General features: G+C 44.0%; 1 protein-coding gene across 2 annotated transcripts in view; it reads left to right on the forward strand.

Annotated features, from left to right (window-relative positions):
* Nucleotides 1-345: 345 nt before the first annotated feature.
* The window catches only part of KIT (KIT proto-oncogene, receptor tyrosine kinase), a 55958-nt gene continuing 32408 nt past the window's right edge, over nt 346-23895 (forward strand). For both annotated transcript variants that reach the window (XM_057413994.1, XM_057414002.1), the window contains exons 1-3: nt 346-531; nt 18905-19144; nt 22420-22698. In XM_057413994.1, coding sequence (XP_057269977.1) covers nt 462-531; nt 18905-19144; nt 22420-22698 — 589 coding nt within the window. In that variant the 5' untranslated portion in view covers nt 346-461. The remainder of the gene's footprint in view (nt 532-18904; nt 19145-22419; nt 22699-23895) is intronic.

Consider the following 23895-nt stretch of genomic DNA (forward strand, 5'->3'; position numbering starts at 1 on the left):
CCACACACCCAGGCTTCCCCACCCCCACAGCCCCGACCCCTCCTCGCAGCACTTGCTGGCGCCCAGCACGGCAGAAGCGCTGCTCCTAGAGGAGGGCGATCTCTCCCCCACTACGGCACTGTGTGCATATTCAGCCACTGGGGTTTTTATTTGTTAGACCGTTTCATTTTAGGGGGGTGGTGTTTGAGGTCTGCATGGTAAGCACTACAGAGGCAAACCAGGATCTCCCCGGGGGGCGGGGACGGTGGTGGGGTTAGCTTCTCACCTGCGCCCATCCCCTGGTGGCGGGGCGGGGGCGCGGAGGGGGCCGCGGGGGGCCGCGCAGCACGGCGCGGGGCGGGCGGCGGAGGCGGAGCCGGCTGTACTCCGCAGCCCGCCCGCGGGGGCTCGGGCATCTCTGCGCGCCGGGCGGTGCGAGCGGCAGCCGCGCCGCGCCGGGCTCAGGGGGTGGCGGCGGCGGGATGGAGGGCGCGTACCTCGCCTGGGAGCTGGCGCACGCCGTGCTACTGCTGCTGAGCCTCTTCCCCGCAGGTGGGAACCGCGGGCGCGGGAGGGCGCGGAGCTCCGCGGGGCCGGGGCAGGCGCGGGCTGCTGCGGGGAAAACTTCAGGGGCAGCGCCGTGCCAGGGGTCGCGGCGGCAGCTCCGCGCAGTGCCCTGGCATCGCCCTGCGCTGCCTTCGCGGGACGCCCCGCCGGGGTGGTGGTGGGCAGTAAGTCCTTTGTTTGCAGTGCGCGGTTATCCGGGGCTGGGAGAGGGGCCGGCAGGGAGCCCCCACCACACCTCCCCGGGCCGGGCTGTTTTGACAATAAAGTATCTGGTGATCAGTACAAAATGTCCCCGCGGTTAAGTGCTCCTTGAACAATAGGCAGGGAAGGAGCCGCTGCCGTCAGGTGTCCGGCGCTCCCCAGCAGCCGTGAAGCCTCCCCGGGGAGGGGCCGGGGTGTCGGGGCCTGCGGTTCGGTTCGGCGACCCTGTGCGCCCCCGCTGTGGGTCGGTGCCTCGGTGCGACCGGGAGTGGGTCGGTGCCCAGCGGTCTGGAGGGGCTGAGCAGACGGCTCACCGCGGGACTAGGCACCAGAGCCGTTGTGCTCCGGCACTGCCGGTGCTCTGCGTTGAGTAGGAGGGCGAGCGGTGTCTCTCTGGCCTTAGGAAGGTCTGTCAGTGCTGAAACTTTAGTGTGTCGGGCATAAATTCAAAGGTTCCGTTCCACATCCTTGACAAAAGGGGCTTTCCTTGCCCAACCTTGCAGCACTAGCGCACAGGGATGGTGATTTTAAACACAGCATCTGCCTGCAGGGCTGGGCAACTTTGCACATGGCTTTCGCAGTCGCCGTGCAGCTCGTAGGCTTATAGGCATTTTGGAGGTCTACAGAGGAAGGTGCTGTAAGGAGGTCGCACCTGGTGTTCGAGGAGCTGCACCCGGGGAGGAATCTGGGCCTGGGCACCGAAGTCTGAAAGTGCGTAACACGAAAGGTTATTTTGCTACTTAACTGAGCACGCTGAGGATCCCCGGAAGCAATGCACAGTGCGAGGTGTTTAACGCCCGCTGCCGCCAGCGCAGGGAGCATCCAGGGACGGCTCCATAAGCTACTGCCCATGCTGCTGGGAGCAAAGAAAACTAACGTACCAGGAGCTAACAGTAGTGACGATTCATGCTTCTTTGTGAGCGTTTTACTCTGGGAGGTGAGAGGGGGCAGTAGCTGATTTATAAGTATTTTTGTTAATGGTTTTGTTTGGGTAACTTTCTGGGTTTGCTCCCTTTGTTTATTGATAATCTGAATTTAAGTGTGACGTCTGCCAATTTGGGCACTTTCCTACTTAGAAATACCCACAAAATGCTAGTGTAGTGGCCACAGGGGTGGGAAAGTCTTCTACCAACAGGTTATTCCTCAAAATATGTAACTCCCCCGCCCCATATTGAAATTATCAATACTCACCAACTTTCTTTAGTTCATGTGTTTCTTACCTGAACTTGAAAGTTATCCTTCATCATATGATTAGACTGTCCTTAAGGGAAGACTGAGAAACAGGTCAGACTGTCCTGGAAAACATGAGATGCAGGCTCCAGAGTACTGGAGAGGCAAGGAGAGAACCTTCCTCTGGTTCTTGGTTCAGACACCTGTGGGAGACTTCAGCTCAGGGGCACATCAAACAAATGTGTAGACCAAAATACACTGTGTAGTAGGCAAAAATGACTTGCTGTTCAAAAGACAACTGTCTTTGGGTACGTGTGCGCATCATCTATGCATCACACAGATGGAGGAATATTCCGATATGGTTTTGTGTTGGAGGAGGTATCAGAGTGATGGTTCATGTCCTGGCAGCGACAGAGGGGACATCAGAAGTGACAGGCAGGACAGAGCTGATCTGCTGTGGTGGATTGCTCTGGAGCTAATGTGACCCCACGGTACTTTTGGGTTTGCCTCAGTGCAGCCACTTGGACTGGATGATCTCCCACAGTCCCTATTGAGACCAGTCCTGTTGTCTGTCATTATACAAATTTATATTAAGTGTCCTTCTTTGGCCTTTAGTCAAGAGCTTCTTCCTTTGTTTGCAAACAGGGAAGGAAGATGTGGACAAAAGAGCTTAATGTAGTTTCTCGGAGGGTAAACCATGCATCTCTTCTGTCCGCAGCACCTTCTTGCTTTTTGTTTTTCTTGCATCCTAACATACACTTCCACCTTTCCTTCCATTTGGGTATTGCCTTAGTCCTCATTTAATGTGATATTCTGGAACAATCTTTACTCTGTACCTCTGCTGTCCTCCCCAAAGGCTTGCCCTGCCTCTCACCCCCAGTACTCTGCCAGGGTGTCTGTGGCCTTTCCATCCCATGGTCATGGAAGGCTGGACATGATTCCTTTCAGCATCCATCAGTACAGCCTTTTTTTTTTTTTTTTTTCCAGTCAGCTGCAGAGTAATAGGAGACTCTCCCTGTGCCCAGAGGGAAGAATGTCTGTTTTTATGATGCTTCCTTCTACCTGTCAGCCACAAGGGAGGAGCTTGAAGGAGGAAGATTGAATGATAAGGATTCTGATTGCTGTCACTCGGTTGATGTCTTGACCCCCTCAAACCATCTGAGTATCATGCCTTCCCTACTCCCCTGTTTCCATCTCTGCTCTCTCCTCCTTTCCTCTCTCCCTCACGTTAGGGCAGATTCTCCTGTGCAGAAACATGGCCCAAGGCCACTGCCAGAGGCAGAATGGAAGTGTCAAAGATTGCTCAGTGCTTGACTCTTTTTCCTTCCTTTACAACTGGGAACCTTCTCCCAGCAAGTGCGTGTTTTTTTCTTCAGGCTTTATAATAAGGAATGTGATACATTTGGCAAGAAGTGAGACTCCCATTTGCATCCTGTGTAAGTACCATTCACAGAGACTGGAGGCATTTCCATGTGCTCATTTTGCAAGAGAGAGCCTCTCGTCAACAGATGACTGCAGCTGTAGTATTGTTTGGTTATACTGGCTCCCTGTGGGCTTTCCACCTCGCTTCAGCCCTCCCTGAAACCTATCGCTGATTGTCCAAACAGTAATGGTTCTTTGCAACTGCCTGGATTCATCAAAGGATCCTGAGTCACCTCCAGAAGGGACATGTTGCACCAGGACACAGGTGGAATCAGAAGGGATATGTCTTTAGCATATGTAAGTATGAACTAGGACAGGTCTTAGTCTTAGGAGGAACTTCTGAGTCATGTTCCAGTTGGTAGGAGTTCCTTGTGAAACTTGTTCTTCTTTCTCTCTGGTCTGTTGTGCGAGACTCTAGTGATACCTCTATATTCTTTGGATAGATTTTTAAGGCATATATTGATCAGTCAAATTAAATACCAAGTACTTCGCATTTGTAGTTTGAAGGAAAGCTGCTTTCTAGCCTGAACTTCCAGTAAACACTGGTGTAATCTGAAGGTAAGGAATAGCAAACTCTGGATGAAGTAAGAACCACACAGCATCAGAGTTTCAACAACACAAACGTTTATCTACAATACATGACAACCAATCTAATCTCATATCAATCTTGTGGAAGAGAGGCAGTAATTGCTCAAGGCTAAGCCACTTTTCAGCTTTTTCTGTCTTCCCCGTGAAGGTGGACGTCATTGCAGAGATCAAGCTTTGCACATTGTCTTGCTCTATGCATGTGACACATGATTTTACAGATGTTGTTTTCTTTTTCATCTAGTACAAACATCTTCCAGGATTTTGACTCATTTCCTTAAGTCTCTTTCAGCTGTTCAGAGAATGGCTAGAGGAAATGAGGTCTAATATCCTAATGCATTGCATTTACTGTAAGTACCCTCTCACTTTAAGTGTAAAACTTTGTCTTTTTTAAATTTCTGAATGTCTTCTGAATATTCTCGTGCACAAGAAAGAGTCTGCAGTTGTTTCTGTCCTTTGGAAACTCATCGGCCGTGGTTGAGGCTCTTAAGCCTTAACAGAACTTAAGGTGTTCATTGTAACCTTAGGCGAAAGATGAATGCTGATGCTAAAGTCATCTAATGAAAGTGGTGATCCAGAATTCAGTGTGTTATATAGTTTTCGACATTTATTAAAAAAAAACCCCTGAAGACAATGCATATACAGATTGCTGGGACTTGGCATAAAAGGAATTTAAAAATCATTATTCCTCTTTTGTATTGTTTTACTGCAGAAGTACTGTGCATGGCTTTTCCAGTGACTTTTAGGAAACTAAAAGGCTTTTTTTTCCGAAATTGTCTTTAACAATTAACCCTGCAAACAGTCATAAATGAACATAGTTTTAGGCATGTGAACAGCCTCCTTGGCTGGTTGCCAAACCTAATGACAACCGAAGAGTATTGTTTGTCCACTGGCCAAGATTGCTGCCGTTAGTGATAAAAGCGTAACGGGAGTGTAAACATCTGTGTTTGAAGGGAGAATGTGACTCTAGGGAATATTTCTAGGGTATATCAATTAGAAAGCACAGTAAATGTTAATCTCTCAATGGATTTACTCTTGGGGATTATACTGACTTATTCTGAAAACATAGGTTTTCAGATGTGTCTTTAAATGGATTTTTAATGATCTTTTTCATATGGCAACAGATTTTTTTTTGCACAGCACATAGGGCTCTTTATTATCTATAACAGTAATCAGGCGTTTAAATAACAGAAAAGTTTCTAATGTTGATAGTGTGCTATGCAACTCCCGAGCTGTTCCATATGGATCCTTCCTGGAAATTGTACTAAAATGAAGCATCATTTAGTAACATTATCAGCTACAGGGGGGTTTGTTACTGGAGGGCTGACAGCATTAAATGTCTATGATTTTAAATGTCATCTTGACAGCTGAGTCCATAATCATGTGACATAATCATTAAATACCTGATATGGAGAAGAATTCTCTGGTCAACTAGGCACTGATGGCTGTAAATCTAAGTAATAAAGAGGATGCATGGGCTGATTTAAGTTAAGAAGAGACGAAAACTCTGTCAGGGAAATTTGGAAATCGGAGAGATGTATCTCTTACAGGTTCTTTGGAAACGTGGCAAATGCTAGGTTAGTCCTGCATCTCCTTTCTTTTCCCATCAGGAATTGTCCTTTAAGCTGAGTAGTGCTCCTCTGCTCATTCTGGGTGAACATGCTCCTCATAACATGGAGTGGATGTCTTTTAAAGAAAGGCTTTGTACAAAAGCCACACAGGAAAAAGAAATCAAACTTGCTGGTTATAACATGTCATTCAGAGCCTGCATTTTTCAGGGGGAGGAAAGTCCCAGTGAGGTGTTTAATAGAAGTATTTTGGGTATGCACATACCTAGGCTGTTCAGAAGTAACTAGGTTCTTGCTGGATGGTATCAGGAGATTAAAAACTTGCGCTTGGCTCTCTTAACCTGTTTTTTGTTCAGGAGTTAATAGCTACACTGACATCACATGTTGAAGGTTTTGTCCGCAGCTCTCAGGACTGGAAACTTCATTCTTTGTTGAATGAAATACGACTTTCTCACACATTCAGCTGCCTTCTGCAGCTGGGTTTCTGAGAGACACATCAAGTCTTGGGAAGACCCCACAGAACTGGAAAAGTAAGGCTGGAGTGGACTTGCAGAGCTCATCTGTTCTGTCCCCTCCAGACCCCCTGGGTCAGACTAACTGCTCGAATCTGCTCTAAGGCAGACTTGTGGTGCAGAGTCTACCACCCATTTTTTAAGGACAAAACTAGCTGTTAAAGGTCAAAAGCTCCTGATACTTACCTTAATATCCTTTGCTGGTTGCTTAATTCAGTCCTTTTTTTTCCCTGCTCTGGTGTATTTAGTGAACTGCTGATTATCGTCTTCTTTATAACGCCATTTTACACATTCACAATTAATATAACATCTTTGAATTTTCTATGATTAACCTTTTTCAGCCTTTTCTTTGGTGTATCTTTTGTAACTCCTCTTTTCTTCTCAGTCCTCACCAACTCGTTTATATTTCTTCCAGATAAGAGGTGTAAAATTGATGGCTGAATCCAGATAAGAAATGTCTTCCAGGTTTAACAAAATAGTTACCTCCCCATGTACTATGTGCTTCAATTTGATTCAAGGCATTGTAAATCTGATTTTAATCATGATTTAAATCAGCCAACAGTAAGCCTCATTCTAACTGTTTTGCATTTGTACTTAATCATTTTGTAAAGAAAGGTTTAACCTCCTTTATTACCATTGAGATAGAGTTTTAATTAAATATAGCCTTTGCATTTAGTGTTACACTCACTAATGTGTAACACTATTTGATTAATCACTGTGCCTGTATTTAAGCAGTTATATAGGTTGTTAGATATACACTTATTCTGATTCTTCATGTTTATGTTTAGTATGAAAATAGAAAGTGTTGACATTTCTTGTATTAGGTAATTGATTTTTTTACTGATGATTTGCATTGATTACAATGAAGGAAATGAGAATTCTGAAATGTTCTTCCATTAAATAAATAGCACCACATAGAAGCCAGCCAATTCAGAAGAAAAAACTCATTGAGAAATGTTTTGAAATAAAGAATTAATGACTGAAAGGCCTATCTGTAGTCAAAACTGGTGGTTTCTAATCACTGTGCTCTGAAAATTTTAGAGCTAGTTCATCTCATCCTCTTTTTATTCTTAGAATGGCAACGGAAAGAAAACATTCCTTTTTTTTTTTCAACTCATGATCAGTAGCTCCTCTTTGAATGGACTGGTTGCTTAATTGAGTTGTATTGAATGAACTGAAATAAAGAAATAGCTTTCTCTGCACCTGCTAGGAAATGCCAGATACCAAAGGCTGGTTTATTGCTGCAGCACAACCTGCCTAGAGGTGCTCAGTGACTGACTTCCATGAATTCATTAGTTTGATTATCTTTAAAGTGTTGGCAGCAAATGTATGGCTTGAATAACTTTTTTTGCTTTTAATTTTTTTTAATGATTAGTGGAGTTGTAAGTTTAAATTTACATAATTATATTTTCACAATCACTGTTGAATATTTTTACTTTTTAAAAATAAAATGTGCATTATAGAAATGCTACATTAGTACTTTTAATGTAATATTAAATATGCAGTTTAATAGGGTATTTTTACCTGAATTGGTTCTGTTCATATGCTTTAGATGCTCTTCTGCACTAAGACCTGGTACTGAGGCATTCATTTTCCACGACTCAGTGACTGCCTGATTCTTTACTTTTACTGCTGCTTTGTTTGCTGTTTTATGTCATAGAAGTGCTTTCTATGAGTGAATGAGCATAACTTTTTTAACTTTGAAAAGAAATTATGTGATCTTCAACAAAATAAAAGCTTCCTCCCAGTAGTGTTTATTGTAACACAAGCTGTTGAAGTTTCCTATTTCATAGCATGTCTGACTTCCAGGTATTATACATAAAATTGCTGACTCTGCAGTAATGCTAATTATCATCATACCTTTGATTTGAGGTGTGCAGCACAATAAAAGGGGTCAAATAAAACGAGCAGAAGAGAACCCTCTATGTCTGATCTCCATACGTAAACTAGATACTATCAGAAGGGATGCTGAAATGGCATTCATTCCCTGCTTAGGCAGGTACGCAAGCTGTGCTCACAGCACCATGCCCTCTTGTGTATCTCTTCAGTGGTAGGAAGGAGGACCACTTTTTCAATAAGCAGCTACCTGTATATATGCCATGTATATGCAATTTGTGACAGGGTTTATTAATAAAAAATGAAGTACAATTTTCCAGCAAAATACACAAGTGTGACTTCTGCTAATGCTGGAGATTAAGTACAATGGCTGAATTATGTATCTCCTTGCGAGAAGACTGAGGAAATGAAACTGCATTCTTAAAAATAGATCAAAATCTCTGTATTTAAGGCACTTACAAGACAACACCAGTGACAGATCTTGCTAGGTGTTAGTGTGATTACCTAAGGTAAGATTTGTTCACCCAAGGAGGTTCTGAAGAACATGCTGGTGAATTCTCCAGAAGTTGTCCTAGTCACAGTTTCAGAGGGCATGTGCAAAGATAAGTATATGCTGCCCCCCACCCCCATTAAAAATATGTTTATTAGACTTGGTATTGTCTGTAAAGCCAGGCCTTTACAACAATTTTTTACCAACATCTTTGTAGCAAAGTTTGTGAGCTAGTTAGACAAGGGAATTCTGACTTACTCTAGGTTTGTTGAAAATCGCTGAATAGATGGGTTAATTATATGGACAAATATGGAAATACTCCCAAAGCTGCTTCTTAAATGGATCCGTGTGCCATGTGGATGCATGACATGTGATGCAGTGAGTTGTATTTCAGTAACAGAGCTATAGAAATGCTTTAGCTATCTTTTTACTAAACCCAGCGTTTTTCTCAAGAATCTGTCAGTTCTTCCAGTGGAGGAAAAGAGAATACAAAGTAATACGGACATAAAAGATAGCTGTGCCTTTCCTGCAAAATTTGGTGAATGTATTTATTAATCTGAAAATCTTGTTTATTGCTGTAATCTTCTAGGAAAAATATATTGAACTAAATATCTGGAGAAAGTGGAAAACAGTGCTTCTTTTGTGGTATTTAATGTGGTCCATCATAAGAGCAATGATAACATAATTATGCAATTATCAGTATATTTTCCCCTCTGGAGACCTTATGTAGATGATTACCAGTGCACCTTTTAATGAAATTGCTACTATTTGATAAAATTACTGCCAAGACTTGAAATAATTAGAATTTGCATTGCCAAAAGTCTTACATCTCCTTTCTCAGTTGAGCCTTTTCCAAACAGGCATTAATTGAGATTGCAAAACGATTCACTGTTCTCCAGTTTTCTCATTTCTCTTCATTAAAACTACCTTTTCACTGCATTTCAGGAAACACACTTTCAAGCCCATGTTGCTCATCACAAGGAAAATTCGTTCAAAATGGAAGTTGAAAGATACTGCACCTTTAATGTAAATGTCAGCAGAGAGAAGTGAGAAGAAAAAGCCATTAAAGTAATAGACTGGATGCATGACAGCTGAATTTGAATACACTGTGCATTAATGTGCTTTTTCATTCCTGCTAATCATTCTCTATACTTACTTTATAATTTGTTTATTTATGTGTCTAGGAGCTGATAAAACTAACTGTGAGAACAGCTGGTTAATAAGTAATTTCAGAAATTAGAGGGAAGAAGGCAATAATTCAGTAGGAGTAAGGATCAGTGTAAGTGTATAAATCTCAGTGCTGACAAGTGTTGTGGCAAACCATTTCAATCTTTATGCAAATCCTATTTGTGTGTGTACGTACATATGTATTTATCTGTCCTTTGTATTTTCTTCTTTTTAATAAGAGTTAGCAGGTAGTTGTTTTAAGCTTAGGCCATTCTAAGTTTAAAAAAAACCTGATAGGTCTGTCATGCTTTGGGTTTGGTTTTGTTCATTAGCACATTGCTTGTAGATTCCTTCTTTGGTGGGAAGTTTGGGTGTAAGAGACCATACTGTGCCAACATGCTGTAATAAAATGAATTAATCACCTAGAACAGGTTGTATCTCATACTGTTTCAAGGTAAGTGACTTGAAGGTCCACAGAATGCTCCTTCAAAAATGAAATTCCAGAGCAAGAGAAAAAGCACCAAAGCTGGGATTTCCCAGAAAAAGAGGACTCAAAAAGGTACCGTACCCAGCCATGGAAAGAAGCATGATGTTTGATCGTGCTGTGGCCATTTGGTATGTGTGCTAAACTTGAATTATACTGTTACATGTCAGCCTTTGACAAATGCCTCTATTAGCTGCAGAGCGAGGCATGCCAGTCAGAAAGGGCAAGCTGCTTGGCTTTGCATGTCTGGAGTTTCCTTGCCCCAGCAAGGGAAAACAGAGTGTCTGGGGGAAGAGGGAGAGTCTGTCTCTGGAAGGTGCAGTTACTTCCTCTAGCCCCCTGCCTTGAGGGAGGGTTGCACTGGCATGTGTAGGGCAGCTCTCACATGTTTGCTTTGGAAGTCAGGAGCAGAATCTGCTCTGCTAAGCCTGTTTCCGAAATAAGGAAGTATGATGATCTGCATTGCTAATTGCTGTGATCAGACCCTCTGCAGGAGGATCTGCTGGCTTCCACCCACAGGCAGGGGATCAGCCCAGGTCCTCATGCTTGTCCTGCCTGAAGATCCTGCGAATGTCTGTCTTGAAGAGTGGGATGTGTGGGGGCTGGAAGCTGGCTGGATTTGTCTTCTTACCACCTGCCTCTGATGCTGGCTGTTTCTGATTAACCACATCTTGTTCAGAGGGGTGCATAACCATTCTTTAGGTGTAGTTGGCTGTCTCCTCAGACACCTGATCTGTTTTCCCTGCAAGGGGTAAGCAAGAAGTGCCTTTTACTTGTCCTCTGGAGTGCCCTTGCAGGGCATGAGTGTTCGGTGATACAGGTCCACACGGAGCAATCCCAAACCATGGGGCTGAAAGCTTCACAAGGGGTGTCACTGCAAAGAGGGGTGTCTCAGCCACAGCCCAGCTCCCTCTGTGGTTCCCCATACTTGTGCCTCCACAGATAATAAAGACAACCTTTGTTTCAGCCTCCTTCCACTTCCTCTCTTGTGTTAGCCATGGATGGGAATTGGCTGGCTGACTCCACACTTGCTCTTTGTGCTGTGAGATGCTGGTTTCTCCTTCACGCTGCCTGCAGATGGGGTAGGCTTTGCTGTTCCTTTGAGTGCTGGGCTGGTGTGCTCCTGCCTCTTGCCCTTCACAGTGCCCTTCCTCTGCCCCCTTCCCATTCAGGATGAAGGGTCTACTTAAGTTGGGGGAAGGCTGGGTGAGAAAACAGTGGTTGCCCTCATGCAGCTGGGTAAATGTCAAAGTCCTCATGAATCCTCCTCCCTCTTAGTAACATACAGCCTTTGAGGATCCAAAACGTCCGATCAAGCACAAGCACAGGAGCTCTGCATTTCTGCTTGGGAAACACAAGACGTGCAAAGAGTTTGTTGGTCAGCAGATAGCACTGACTCTGTTAGATGGATTAGAAATAAACCACTTAGTTCTGCAGGGAAGCCTAATCAGTCTGGACCCTGTAATCCATGCCCAATGACAGTTAAGTTACTTTTCAGTCTCCAAGATGAAGTTAGGGCAAAGGAGCTCTCTCAGCAAGGATTTGTGGCATTTATGTATGACAAAATTCCATGGTGCTGCACGGACAATCACGTCTTTGGTCTTTTTTGGTCTGTTTCCTTGAGGAAGACACTAGCATGGGTGTTGGAATGGATAGTTTCTTTTGTGAAGGAAGAGTCTATACTGCAAGCCTTCTTATCCCCTGCAGCCTAGCTGAAATGGGATCTGATGTAGCTTTCACATCAAATCATTTAAAATTGGCATTTGCTATTGCAAAACTTTTCATCTAATGTAAGGGAGAGTGTCTGTTCAGTGAAGTGGAACAAAACAAGTAAGTATGTGATAGCATCTTTCCTGTGAAAAATCTGGGAGATTTTATCCATAAGAGTAAATGAAAGTAATTTCAGTGTGATTAACGTGAAAGTTTGACACTTTATATGTTTCCTTGGGGCATGAAATGTCAGGACAGAGAAACTATAATTGAAAAGGTCTTAAATGTATCTCCATCGTAGCGTATGTCAAGTGTCATAGTGCATTTAACAAGTAAGTTACAGAGTTGGAAGGGCAATGCCCTTCAATTAGACCAACTAATACTGCAAAGAAGACCTGGCAGGCTTCTGGCTAGGACTTCAGCACTTGTGTAAAAGAGACGGTTTTGCTTCTGCTTTTCTTTCAGACCTGCGGGAGATTTGTGTGTCTGAAAACACGTTCATTTTTCCAGCAGCACTGGGTATGCTGAAAGAGGATATTACCTCCCTGCAAGCAGTGTCTTGCTGATATCCCCAGACCATTGCATCTGCAGCAGTGCCACTACTTTAACTGATAAAGCATATCTCCTGTTTATGCACTCTCATGTTGTTGTAGATGAGAAACTGAAAAATGCGGTGAGTGAGGTTTGCGTGATAGCCCTTGAAATGATCCCAGTGCCCAGAATGAATAGGCTCTGAAAGGAAAGCAGTCTAATTGTATCTAGTCACCACAATCATATATGAAAGTCATGGGCATTTTGTCCGTTGTAGTTTAGCTTCTTAATACATTTGTCACAGAAAAGCGTTAACTGGTTTAGAAATAATGGTCAGGATCAGGTCACAGTCAGGTCGCTGTTTTCATTGTGCAGTTTGTGCAGCTTACACAGGGACTGCTGATGACTATGAAGGTTATGGACAACCACAGTGGGATGAGGCAGAAGATGAGAAGAGCCTGTCATGCCCTTACAGTGTGTTCCAGCCCTGGGAGAGCCCGGGAGAGTTATTGCTCTTGCTGGGTAGCGATGAACCTGCTGTTAGGCGGCTGACAGTCCCTTGGGCTTGGCAGAAAGGCTAGTGCTGGATATGAGCAGGTTGTGGCTGTACTGTGAAGCTGTGCTGTGCCTCTGTCCTGGGCCGTGTTTGAGATAAGTTTAATGTAGAAGAGTGTGGGATAAGGCACATGGGTTTTGCGTTTTGTTTTGTTTTTTTTTTTCTCTGAAAGCAATCTGTTGTGTTTCAGAGCTGCCACAAACTTCTTGTTCCTTTTAATGTTTAGATAAGAGTTGAAAGAGGAAGAGACCACAGAGGGACTAACCTGTTGGCCTAAGGTTGTGCAGGAAGTCTGTGGCGGGCTTGGGAATTATATCCACAGAGCTTGACTCTTCATCTTATTCCATTTTTCCTTTGTTTGCTTGGCAGCTGGAGATGGTTTCCAGTTGCTTGTGAGCATGATGTGGACTTGCACCTGATGTGCTTTTCCGTGCTACAGCAGTGTTGTGGCTGAGGCTGAAAAGGTCCAGCATAAACTGTATTTTTTCCCAGGACAGTGTACTCCTTAGCCAAAGCTTTTTTTGTTTGCACATCCCTTAATTGTTACAGGAACATTCTGCTGTCCTTAATCATATCCCTGCATTTCCTATCGGTATTATCTAGAGCTATTTCATTTTCTTATTCCTCCAGCCTGGTTTTCCAGATGTTCCTGCTGCATGCAGAAGTCACAACTGCTGTACTCCCCCTCTTTCCTCCATCTCCCTTCATTTTTAGGGCTTAGGAAGCTGCTTGTAATATAGTCATACATTCTGCTGCTGCTTTCTTTTTTTTCAGTTACCCAGCCTTGTTCACAAGTGATCCCAGCATTGTAGTTTTTAAGTCAGATTTGTTATCTTACAGGGGGAAGCTAGGATAGTGGAAGTGACTCTTTTCAGCTGTGGGACAAATTTTGAACATCCAAAATGCATCTTGGGCTGTCCAACTCTGAATGGTTTTTTTTTGTTGTTGTTAATTTGCTTGTTGGAGGTTTTTTTTTTAATATTTTTAATTATAAAATATTTGGCATTATCCACATACTTTGTTAGCATATAACTACCTGCTAGTTGCCCTAGAGGTCAACTCGAGAGGGTCATCAGAATCCCAGTGTGGTACTCTGGCTATGCAGTGTATGGGGAGTGTTGACTGTTTGGCAGGGGGATCCACAGCATGTGACCAACAGTGGGATCATCTGCTCCCACTAGCCTGCAGGAGCCACAGTGGCAGAGGATGGTTTTCCTCTCTTCCCCTTTTCTTGTGTGGTACCTGTAGTGGGGTGGCCTTCACTGAGGTCCACCTCCTTTTCCAAGGTATAAAGAGAGGGTGGGTGCATGCCTAGGTATGGTTCAGATAACAGAGTAAGGATCCATACCCACACCTGGAAACCTTCAGTGGAGGTGTAATGATGGGGTCCTCCATCCTGCAGCTCAAAGAGTTTGCAATCCCACTTGTGACTGGTAAAGTTGTGGTCCTGCCTGGGGTGAACATGGAGGCCTGGGAGGAGACAGCAGATGTTATATGCTGTGGGGCTTGGCACTTGAGGGTCTCTTACGATCCCTGGCATATACCCTGCCAACACAACTCATTCCACATTATTAGTGTTAGTGTCATGGTCATGGTTTTGTGCTGATGATTGATGTTCCTGGAGTGCGCAGGAGCAACAGTGGGCCTGGGAGAGCCCCGTCATGCCTTAGGCTTGAAGCAGCCTCGGATGCGAGGCATTAGCTGTCTGAGGAAAGATCAAGAGATAGCAGATAGACATCTGCTTTGGGGATTAGTGCACTGGATTACAAGTTGCTGGTTAAACTGTCAGATTTCTGTTACTTGATTGTTCCTTCAAAAGTGAAATACAAAGTCATTCCCATCTTTCTAGGCACCATTTTAATTGTTCTTTTTAAAAGGCAGGCGATATTCAGGTGCACAATACCAACCACATCTGATAGACTTTGCTTTTACAACCTGTTGTCCTTACACTGCCGTACTTTCTTGAAGGTACATTATTTTTCAGAGGGCAACAAAAAAACCCCAACCAACCAACCCTTTTACATGGTGGAACACTTTGCACAAGGCATCAGTTCAGTTTGTAAATTGTTTTGCTAAGAATATGTAGGCTGCATAAAAGGAACCATAGCAAGATTGTCTTGGAATCTGAGTATGGCTTCAACCGGAGTATTGTGACTCCTGTTGTGGAGTGCCAGTGTGCTTGTTCCCTTTGCCTTTCTTTTCCTCAGTACTGTGTGCCTCTGGATGGAGTTATGGTCTGCTGTGTTGTTTACCACCTTTAAAGGCTTTCTAACAACTAGATAGTGTGGATAGTAAGTGGTGCAAAATTTTGTACTCCTAACCCTAACCCTAATGCACAGGATGAGGGCTAGCGGAAAGAGTAGGTGAAAGTCACAGACATTGCAAAAATGTTAAATCATGTTTTTCTTAATCTCTCCAGCCATTATTACTTCAGGGATGCTTGTTTATATGTTCAGTCACATGAGTTTGTGTAGAGGATTAGTGGACCTCGTGTGGAAAATATCCAGTGACACTGGAAGAAACAGGTGCTGGTGGACTGCCTGTTTGGTTTAGCACTGATAAATAAATCTTTTTTCCCAGGGACATGGGGAGAAAACAAGGGTTCCCTCCAAAACCCGGAACACAAACCAAGTAATAGGACTCTGCAGGTGGTCTGGCTGTCCATTGCTTCCTGCTGTGTGGTGGATTTGTCAGGAAGAGGAGCAGTTACCTGACCTGGTCTTAATCCAGTATATGTCTTAAGAACAACTAAAGCTGTGTGATGAATGAATTAAGTCTGGAGTACATAACCTCATCCCAACTAATTATCCGATTGTTTTGCTTGAACGTCTGTTGTTATCTGTGTGGGTAGGGAAATTCAGCCTCTGGATGGAGACATGGTATGTTTTTGAGCACAAGTGGTACTGGCTTTTGAGAAATATCCTCTTCCCTAGCTCAGGTGTCGCTATTGTACATCCAGTCCAACTGTGCAATACTATGCTCTGAATAAGAGGGAAACGGGTGATGGTTATTTGTAGGACTAAAGAGACAGCCTTCAGAAGGGGAAGGGTTTGTTGCTGCAGCACCTGTCAGCACATGCACAAGTGATGTGCAAAGTGCACAGCACATCATTGAAGTGCTGTGGGTGGTTTGATAGATCCACACTCATTTCGTGGGTCAGGCATGACCTTAATCTACCCTCTGCACCTCTAATGTGCCCATTTCCTCTGCAAACCTGTTGCTGATGCCTGCCTCTGATCTTCACACACCCTTGTGCCCTAGGGTTGGCTGGTTGAGTGTGTTGGGAGGTAGAAGCCCAGCGCCCAGCTGTGTAGGGCGTTGCAGGCTGGTTTTGTCTGGGCAGTTTGGAGCCTGGGGTTACCCCGAGTGTCATAATTCCACTGTATAAATACCCAGGAGAGAAGTGGAGGGAGTGGTTCATCAAGCCGGGCTGGCTCGGCATTTCCTCAGAGGCAAGTAAATGAGGTTGTCTTCACGTAGCTCTGGGGCTTTTGTATGAAGTAACCCCTGGGTGCAGCTGGGAGCGTGTCCCTGCTAAGGCGTGTGCATGAGACAAAGGCTGCAGTGAGGTCTGGGGAGGGAGCATTCCCTGTCCGTGCACACGCATAGGTTGTGCACCGGGAGTTTCTGTTGGCTGCAAGGGCACTTGTGTTCATGCAGCAGAGGTGTCCCATTGGGTTTCTGTTGCTGAAAGCAGAGGGGCAGGGGCAGGGGCTGTGTTGGTGGCTTTGTGCTTCCAGAGGCATCCAGGCATCAGTGATGGTGACACAGCGGTGCTTCTGGGGCTGCTGGGACTGGTGTGCTTCCCCCACTGCCTGCTCTGTGCTGAGGCCAGGCCACCACCAGCATCACCCCTCATGCTGGTGAAGGAGGGGATGACCTGTGTGTGATGAAACACTCATTGGTGTTTGCTCCATGGTGGGGGCTTTGTGACCTACCCGGTGCCATGCTCCTTGGTGGTGGCACAAAGTGGGCTTCATGGTCCTTCCCAGCCTGGCTTCACATGCACCCCCTGGCAGGGCACAGGCTGATACCTTTCTGCCAGAGAAAGATGTCCTTACCTTCTCGTTTTGCAGCCTTCCGTGACTCATCTGAGGACTGAGTGCCAGGGTGGGTATACCACATTGCACTCTTGCTGTATTATGCCACTCATGTAATGTGTCACTGAAGTACCCTATGGTCTGTGGGAGCAGCAGAGAAGTCTGCCAAAAACATTCCTAAGAGACCACCTCAGACATCTTTCTCTTCTCATGTGCCAAAAGTGGCTGGCTCTGATCAGAGGGATTTGCAAATCAGAGGTCTCCTTCCCTCTAACCTGGCACTTGTGTGTCCAGGGCAAAGGGTTTTTCCAGCTCTTCTGTCTGCTGAGCCGCTGCTGGCTGGGACCTGTGCTCCTGAGACCTAGGACTTTAATTTTCCTTGTTTGAGCTGCTGTGTCACAGCTCAGGTTCACACTTGCACTTTGAGGTAACAGATTTGAAATTAAAAGTGGGGATTTTCTGGCCCTTTTCTGGCAATTATTATTTCTAGGGTGGTTGTTTAGGCGTTCAGTAATGGAAGCGTATATGCAGGGTTAGTGGATCTCATGTGAAAAATTTCTGGTAGTGCTAGAAAAATGATTGCCTGTGTGGTTAGCACTGATAAATAAATCTTCTTCCCAGGGACATGGGGAGAGAGCAAGGGTTCCCTCCAAAACCCAGAACACAAACCAAGTGATTGGACTCTGCAGGTGGTCTGGCTGTCCATTGCTTCCTGCTGTGTGGTGGATTTGTCAGGAAGAGGAGCAGTTACCTGACCTGGTCTTAATCCAGTATATGTCTTAAGAACAACTAAAGCTGTGTGATGAATGAATTAAGTCTGGAGTACATAACCTCATCCCAACTAATTATCCGATTGTTTTGCTTGAACGTCTGTTGTTATCTGCGTGGGTAGAGAAATTCAGTCTCTGCACGGAGACACAGTGTAGTTTTGAATGCAAGTAGTATTTTCAGTGGCATGACTCTACTACTGCATATGGCTGTTGTACAGTCTTGTACAACTATGCTTCACATGAGAGGCACGGTAGCTTACAGCACTGTTATTGTAAGCTAAGGATTACTAAAGCTAAGGACTAAAGAGCTACTCTGAAAAGCAAAGGGTTTGTTCCTGCTAGACAACCTCAGGATTTGTGTATGTTCTTCTGGTGTTCAAGTAGTTCCGTAGTAGTAAGAATTTAATCTGCATTTTCAGCTATGAGCTCCATTTTGTAGGTTCACTAAGAATGCTAACTCAGCAACGCCCCTGTTTGAGTTACCTTAACTGTCGAGCCAGAGAAGTCTGAACGTGCTTTTTTCTCCAAGTATGGGCTATAAATTGGGAATTGTGACTTGAAGCTGCTAATTTTATACAGCTTTATTCTCTGAGAATTTTTTAGAAGTTGTGTTGTGGTGTGTTCAGTGAAAAAGAAGCTAAGAGGTCATTTAGAGAAGCATTGGTGACTGGGAGATTGGTGAGTTGGTAAAACTAATTTGATAGAGTTGGATGGAAGCTTGAAGAATATTTTGCATGAAATGTTTGGGAGGTAAGAAATGATGAGCTAGCACTTCAACTAAAAAACTAAGGAAGCATGGAAAGAATGTACAGATGTCTTCATTAAACTGGACACTTCTAATCTAAGAGTCTGAGTGAAGTTTCTGAATACATGAGAGAGCAGTTAAAAAAAGGTAACTGTTAAGTAAAAAAACTTTAGTTCTTGGCAACATATTGAGCAAATGACAAAGAATGATTAAAAGTGCTGCCATGTAGAATCAGGCTCATATGTTCTTGAATTTAATTTTTAAATAGCTTGGGTCTGTTCCCATTCAAAAGCCAAACCATTGCAGAAACGGGTGCATCTGAAACGAGTTTCAAATGGGTTTTTAAAGGCCAGTTTCTATCTGCAGTGGTTACTTGCTCTGTGTACCGAAAGTCTTAAAAGCCAAAAGGTGTCAGTAGAATTGCACAGTGCCACTGCAGCTTGGTATTTTAAAGAAATAACTCCCAAAATGTTAACTGCACATATACAACTATAAATAACAGGTTGCTGCAGAAAAAAGGGGAGTGTTGTATTGACAGGCATTGTATTTTGTGCTTTTTTTTTTCCACCAGGTGGTTCACTGCCCCATGAAGAAGCTTCATTGGTTGTTAATAAAGGGGAGGAATTAAGGTTGAGGTGCAACGAGAATGGACCTGTGACTTGGAATTTCCAGAACTCGGACCCATCTGCAAAAGCAAGGAGTTCCAATGAGAAAGAGTGGTACACCAAAAATGCAACAGTCAGAGACACGGGGAGATACACATGCAAAAGCAAAGGGAGTATCGTCAACTCCTTTTATGTTTTTGTTAAAGGTAAATATCAATTAAGGCATTATTTTTGCCTTCCCTCTCTTTCCCACTCTCAATATAATAGGACAGTAAATGCTGGAGGAGGGAATGTATTTGATGAACAAAGGGAGAACAGAGTCTGATACAAGAAATCATCTTCCCTGTCATTAGAAAGAAAACTCACTCCCAGCTTTGCTTGTAATGGCTTTGTCATGAGAGCAATGTTCTGGATGAGTTTCTCTTTACATCCCTGTTGCTTGTGGTGAAATATACCTGAGCTGTCTTTCTAGAAGCTAGCCAAGTGACCTGAATCAGTTGTATGAGTCAATTGTACTGTGAGGAAGCAAGCAGTAAGTCATGTAAGGTTTGGCCCCAAGCACTTGATTTATTGAGACATGTAGCTAAAGTATTTGGCTTTTTGAGGCTGCATTTTCAGGGCTTAAGCCAGCAATGATTCCTCCACCTCCAGCTTCTGATCTACCTTGTGACTGATCAGAAGTGTCCAACTTGGGAAGAGCACCCCTGCTCTGACACATTTTTGCAATCCTTTATTACTCTGTTTTTTCTTCTCATCTTTTGTTGGCTCCTGATACGTGGCTTCATCAGCTGCCCTCAAGCTGACAGTGTACCAATCCTGGCATTCTCTTTTCCTTTCCAAGGAAGACAGTTATTTTCCTGCTTCTTCACATAGCTCTGGTGATCTTTCTTCTCTGTTGATGGAAAAAAGTCCTACAACATCCACCTTTTTTGCAGAAATCATTCCTTGTCCAACAGGGGTTGTCTCAAAGAGCCTCCTCCTCTGAGCCCTGCCAATCCTTTGAGACTTAACTGCAAGATTGTTCTCCAAGACAGGGAAATACCAGCACGGCAAAGTGAAGAGTATTTTCCCAAGGGAAGATATCTGAGTTAGTAACCACACAGTTTAAAGAATGCTCCTTTAACTGCTCCTGAGTTGTCTTAATAGCCAGACGGCTTCTATGGATGAGTTTTCTTGACCTTCTGTGTTTCCCTGAGACTATGGCTAAAGAAAATCTGGCATGTGTTTTACCTACGTGTGACAAACATTGTTGACGTTATCTACTATGACTGTTTTCCTGAAGGTCATGGTAATTATCCCGGGCAGCTGTGATCATAGATTTGTTAGTGCCTTCCACAACATGACTCCTTCACCTCAGGATAACAGGCAACCCTCCCACTGAGCATGATTACCAAACTATCAGAGAAGTTGTGTGGCCCTCATGCAACATGTTGTTAATTTTTTGTCTTAATTGTGTGAAAAAAATGTGCAACCTTCACTTTGCCAAGTTCCTGAAAGTCAATGAAGTATGTTTGTGAGGTTGGCCATTATTCTGCAACTGGCTTTGTCTTAATGATGCCTTACATCTTCTTGAAGATGCTACCATGAGCTCAGTTGCTTGTGATGTTGCCACAAGTACCCCATATGCTTTCTGCTTGTAAAGCTGGGCATGGAGAACAGGACCAAGAACCTTGATCCTGATAGTCCCAAGTGGCACATAAAATGGTGCCAGCTGTTCATCTTCTACATCCATATGAATTACTAAGAACATACTTTCCATGCTTTGTGACCAAGGATGACACAGTATAGACAGACTATAGGTATATTCCTCTTTGGCACAAAGTGTTGGTGTTGTATCTATAGAAGCAGTTTGTGTCCCTATCTGAGCAAGTTTAGCGAAGATCAAGCTAGTTCAGACATCTAAATATACAAGAAAGATCTCTTTATTTTGATCTTGATCTCTGGTCTTTTTTTCCCTTGGGGAGCCATACTTTCTTCATAGTGAAGATATCTTGTCTCTGTCCATACTGGAGAAAAAGTGGACTGAGAGGAAACCAATTAGCTTAGTCTCTATCAGCAGGGATAGAGATTTAGGAATTTCTCTAGTCCATTCTCTCTCTACCCAAGAGTGACAGCTGTTCATGGCATTTCTGTAAGTATCTCTGTGTGCATAATGTCACACTTTGGTTCTGTTCAAACACGCTTTACTTTTTCACTTATTATTTCTATATTTTTACTATTTCATTTATTTCATCTACTTACTTCATTTATTAGTAGTCTCCATCCTCTAGTTCTAGACTGTTGCTTTAAAGCTTTCCGTTTGTGGGGGTATCTTGGGTGCCAGTATCAAGTGAAGTTAAAACTACACCCTCACTCTAAGCTAGAAACTAGCCAATAACTTCCCTGTTTAGCGATGAGCACCCTTTAAGTTAGTATTTCCTAATTACTTGTGCAAATGTCCCGTGCTTTATTTTCAGACCAGTACTTGCCTTAAACCAAATGAGCGTTGTCCATCTTCTTTACCAGATTCTCTCAGTCTTTCTTGTTAAGTCATGGTTTGTTGACCTCTAATCATTCAAGCTGCATTAAGCAAGTTCGCAAAAAAAGAAACAAAACTTCTCCCCCTGTTTCTACATTTCTAATTCATGCTACTCCATAGGGAGGGCAGATGGGAGCTGAAATAAGCTTTTACAGAGTGTTTGTCGCCACACCATCCTTTATTTTTGGCCAGGTTCTTAGCATTTCAAAGTCGTCACCTATATTGGGCTTTAACTTTAGTTGTGAAAGTATTTAAAGCACTGTATATTTGTGTGCTGGGGTTGGCTGACATGAAGTGTTTTAGGAAAGTTACCCTGTGAAGATTACGTGATGATTTTTCAATCAGATATGCTGTTTGTATGCCTTTTTTAATATATTGTTATTAAGGAGGCTAAAAATAACCCCTGCTTTCAGGGAGGGGAGAAAGAGAGAGAAGTTCTTTGGTGCTTCCTCTGGTAGCAATGTGTGTTCATTTAGATTGTGTATTTTACAGAAGTGAAAACCATAATTTAGGTGCTTTTCAACTTCCATTTGCTCGTAAATTTCTTCAAGATCCTCCTGTGGGCATGAAACCTTACAGCCCGGCTGCTAGCTAAAAGCAAATTACTTTTAATGGTCTGTGAAAATCTGTTTACTGTTATTGGAGGTGGAGGGTGGAGGTTTTGGAGCTAAACAAGGCAAAAAAAGATATCTCCCATCTCCGAATAAAAAAGCAGTAAGATTATTTTTAGTGAACATGAGTCCTTCGTGTGTCTGGTATTGAATGCTACTGCACATTTCCTGTTGTGCTGCTCTCCTAGGACAAAATTTAATGTCTCTTGGTAAACATGAATTGGGTAATAGTTGTTTTTACTGGCTGAACATAAAACTTTCTTTGATGTAGGTGCCCAACTGCAGAGTTAGGGTCATCAGAAGTTCCCTATGCAATGTCAGCTGCTCTGACAGGTTTTGTGTTTGTTCACAGATCCAAATGTGCTCTTCCTTGTTGATTCTCTCATCTATGGGAAAGAAGACAGTGACATCCTGCTAGTGTGCCCACTAACAGATCCAGATGTTTCAAATTTCACGCTGAGAAAATGCGATGGCAGACGTCTCCCCAAAAATATGACGTTCATTCCCAATCCCCAGGAAGGCATCATTATAAAGAATGTGCAGAGGTCGTTTAAGGGCTGCTACCAGTGCTTGGCTAAGCACAACGGAGTTGAGAAAATATCCGAGCACATTTTTCTGAACGTGAGGCCAGGTAACACCAAAATGTTGCCTTCTTGTAGAGCACCTGATTTTACCCTTCACTTTCCAGGAGCTGATGGGAAGTGCTGTGAAACCTCACCTTTGTCCTAACCTTTTCATGGGGAGGATGGAGGTGGTGGTCTCCTCTGGGGGCTTTTGGAGTCTTCTCCTACTCAAAACCAGAGATGCTTGCGCACCAGGGGATTACTCTCGTTCCTGTGGCTGCTACAGGCTGTCCAAAGGAAGATGGGGGCTTAGAAAGCTTGTTCTGAGCAGTTGTGTTGGGGTACAGATTGATTGTAGGACACTTGACTTGTAGCTGTGCTAAGCAGCTCTGGCCATGATCATGTTTATTTTCTGTTCCTAGTGATTTCCAGGTGTTTTTTTTCACCATTCTAAGTAATTTGGATTATGCTGTTGTTTTGAGCACAAACCCTCAAGTTTGGACAGGTTTCTGCATGCAAAGTGGAGATTTGGGTCTGAATCACAGGCCTGACTCTCATGTCTGTTGCCCACAAGTGACAGCAAAAGGAACTGATGGCACTGAAGAGGAAGGATTCAGTGAAGAAGCAGAGCTTGGGGGAGCAGAGGGCCCTTGTTTGTCTCCATCTTTGTGAGGATGGTCACAACAGCAACCATGTGTCCAGAGCATGATGAGGAGTGAGTTCTGGCTGAGCTGTGATACACAACACTTGCAATATGCTCTGCAAACCTGTTGCTGATGCCTGCCTCTGACCTTCACACACCCTTGTGCCCTAGGGTTGGCTGGTTGAGTGTGTTGGGAGGTAGAAGCCCAGCGCCCAGCTGTGTAGGGCGTTGCAGGCTGGTTTTGTCTGGGCAGTTTGGAGCCTGGGGTTACCCTGAGTGTCATAATTCCACTGTATAAATACCCAGGAGAGAAGTGGAGGGAGTGGTTCATCAAGCCGGGCTGGCTCGGCATTTCCTCAGAGGCAAGTAGATGAGGTTGTCTTCACGTAGCTCTGGGGCTTTTGTATGAAGTAACCCCTGGGTGCAGCTGAGAGCGTGTCCCCGCTAAGGCGTGTGCATGAGACAAAGGCTGCAGTGAGGTCTGGGGAGGGAGCATTCCCTGTCCGTGCACACGCATAGGTTGTGCACTGGGAGTTTCTGTTGGCTGCAAGGGCACTTGTGTTCATGCAGCAGAGGTGTCCCATTGGGTTTCTGTTGCTGAAAGCAGAGGGGCAGGGGCAGG

This window comes from Pezoporus wallicus, unplaced genomic scaffold (genome assembly GCF_028554395.1).
Source record: "Pezoporus wallicus isolate ANWC-B61680 ecotype Strahan unplaced genomic scaffold, APGP_CSIRO_Pwel_v1 contig_5709, whole genome shotgun sequence".
Lineage (NCBI taxonomy): Eukaryota > Metazoa > Chordata > Aves > Psittaciformes > Psittacidae > Pezoporus > Pezoporus wallicus.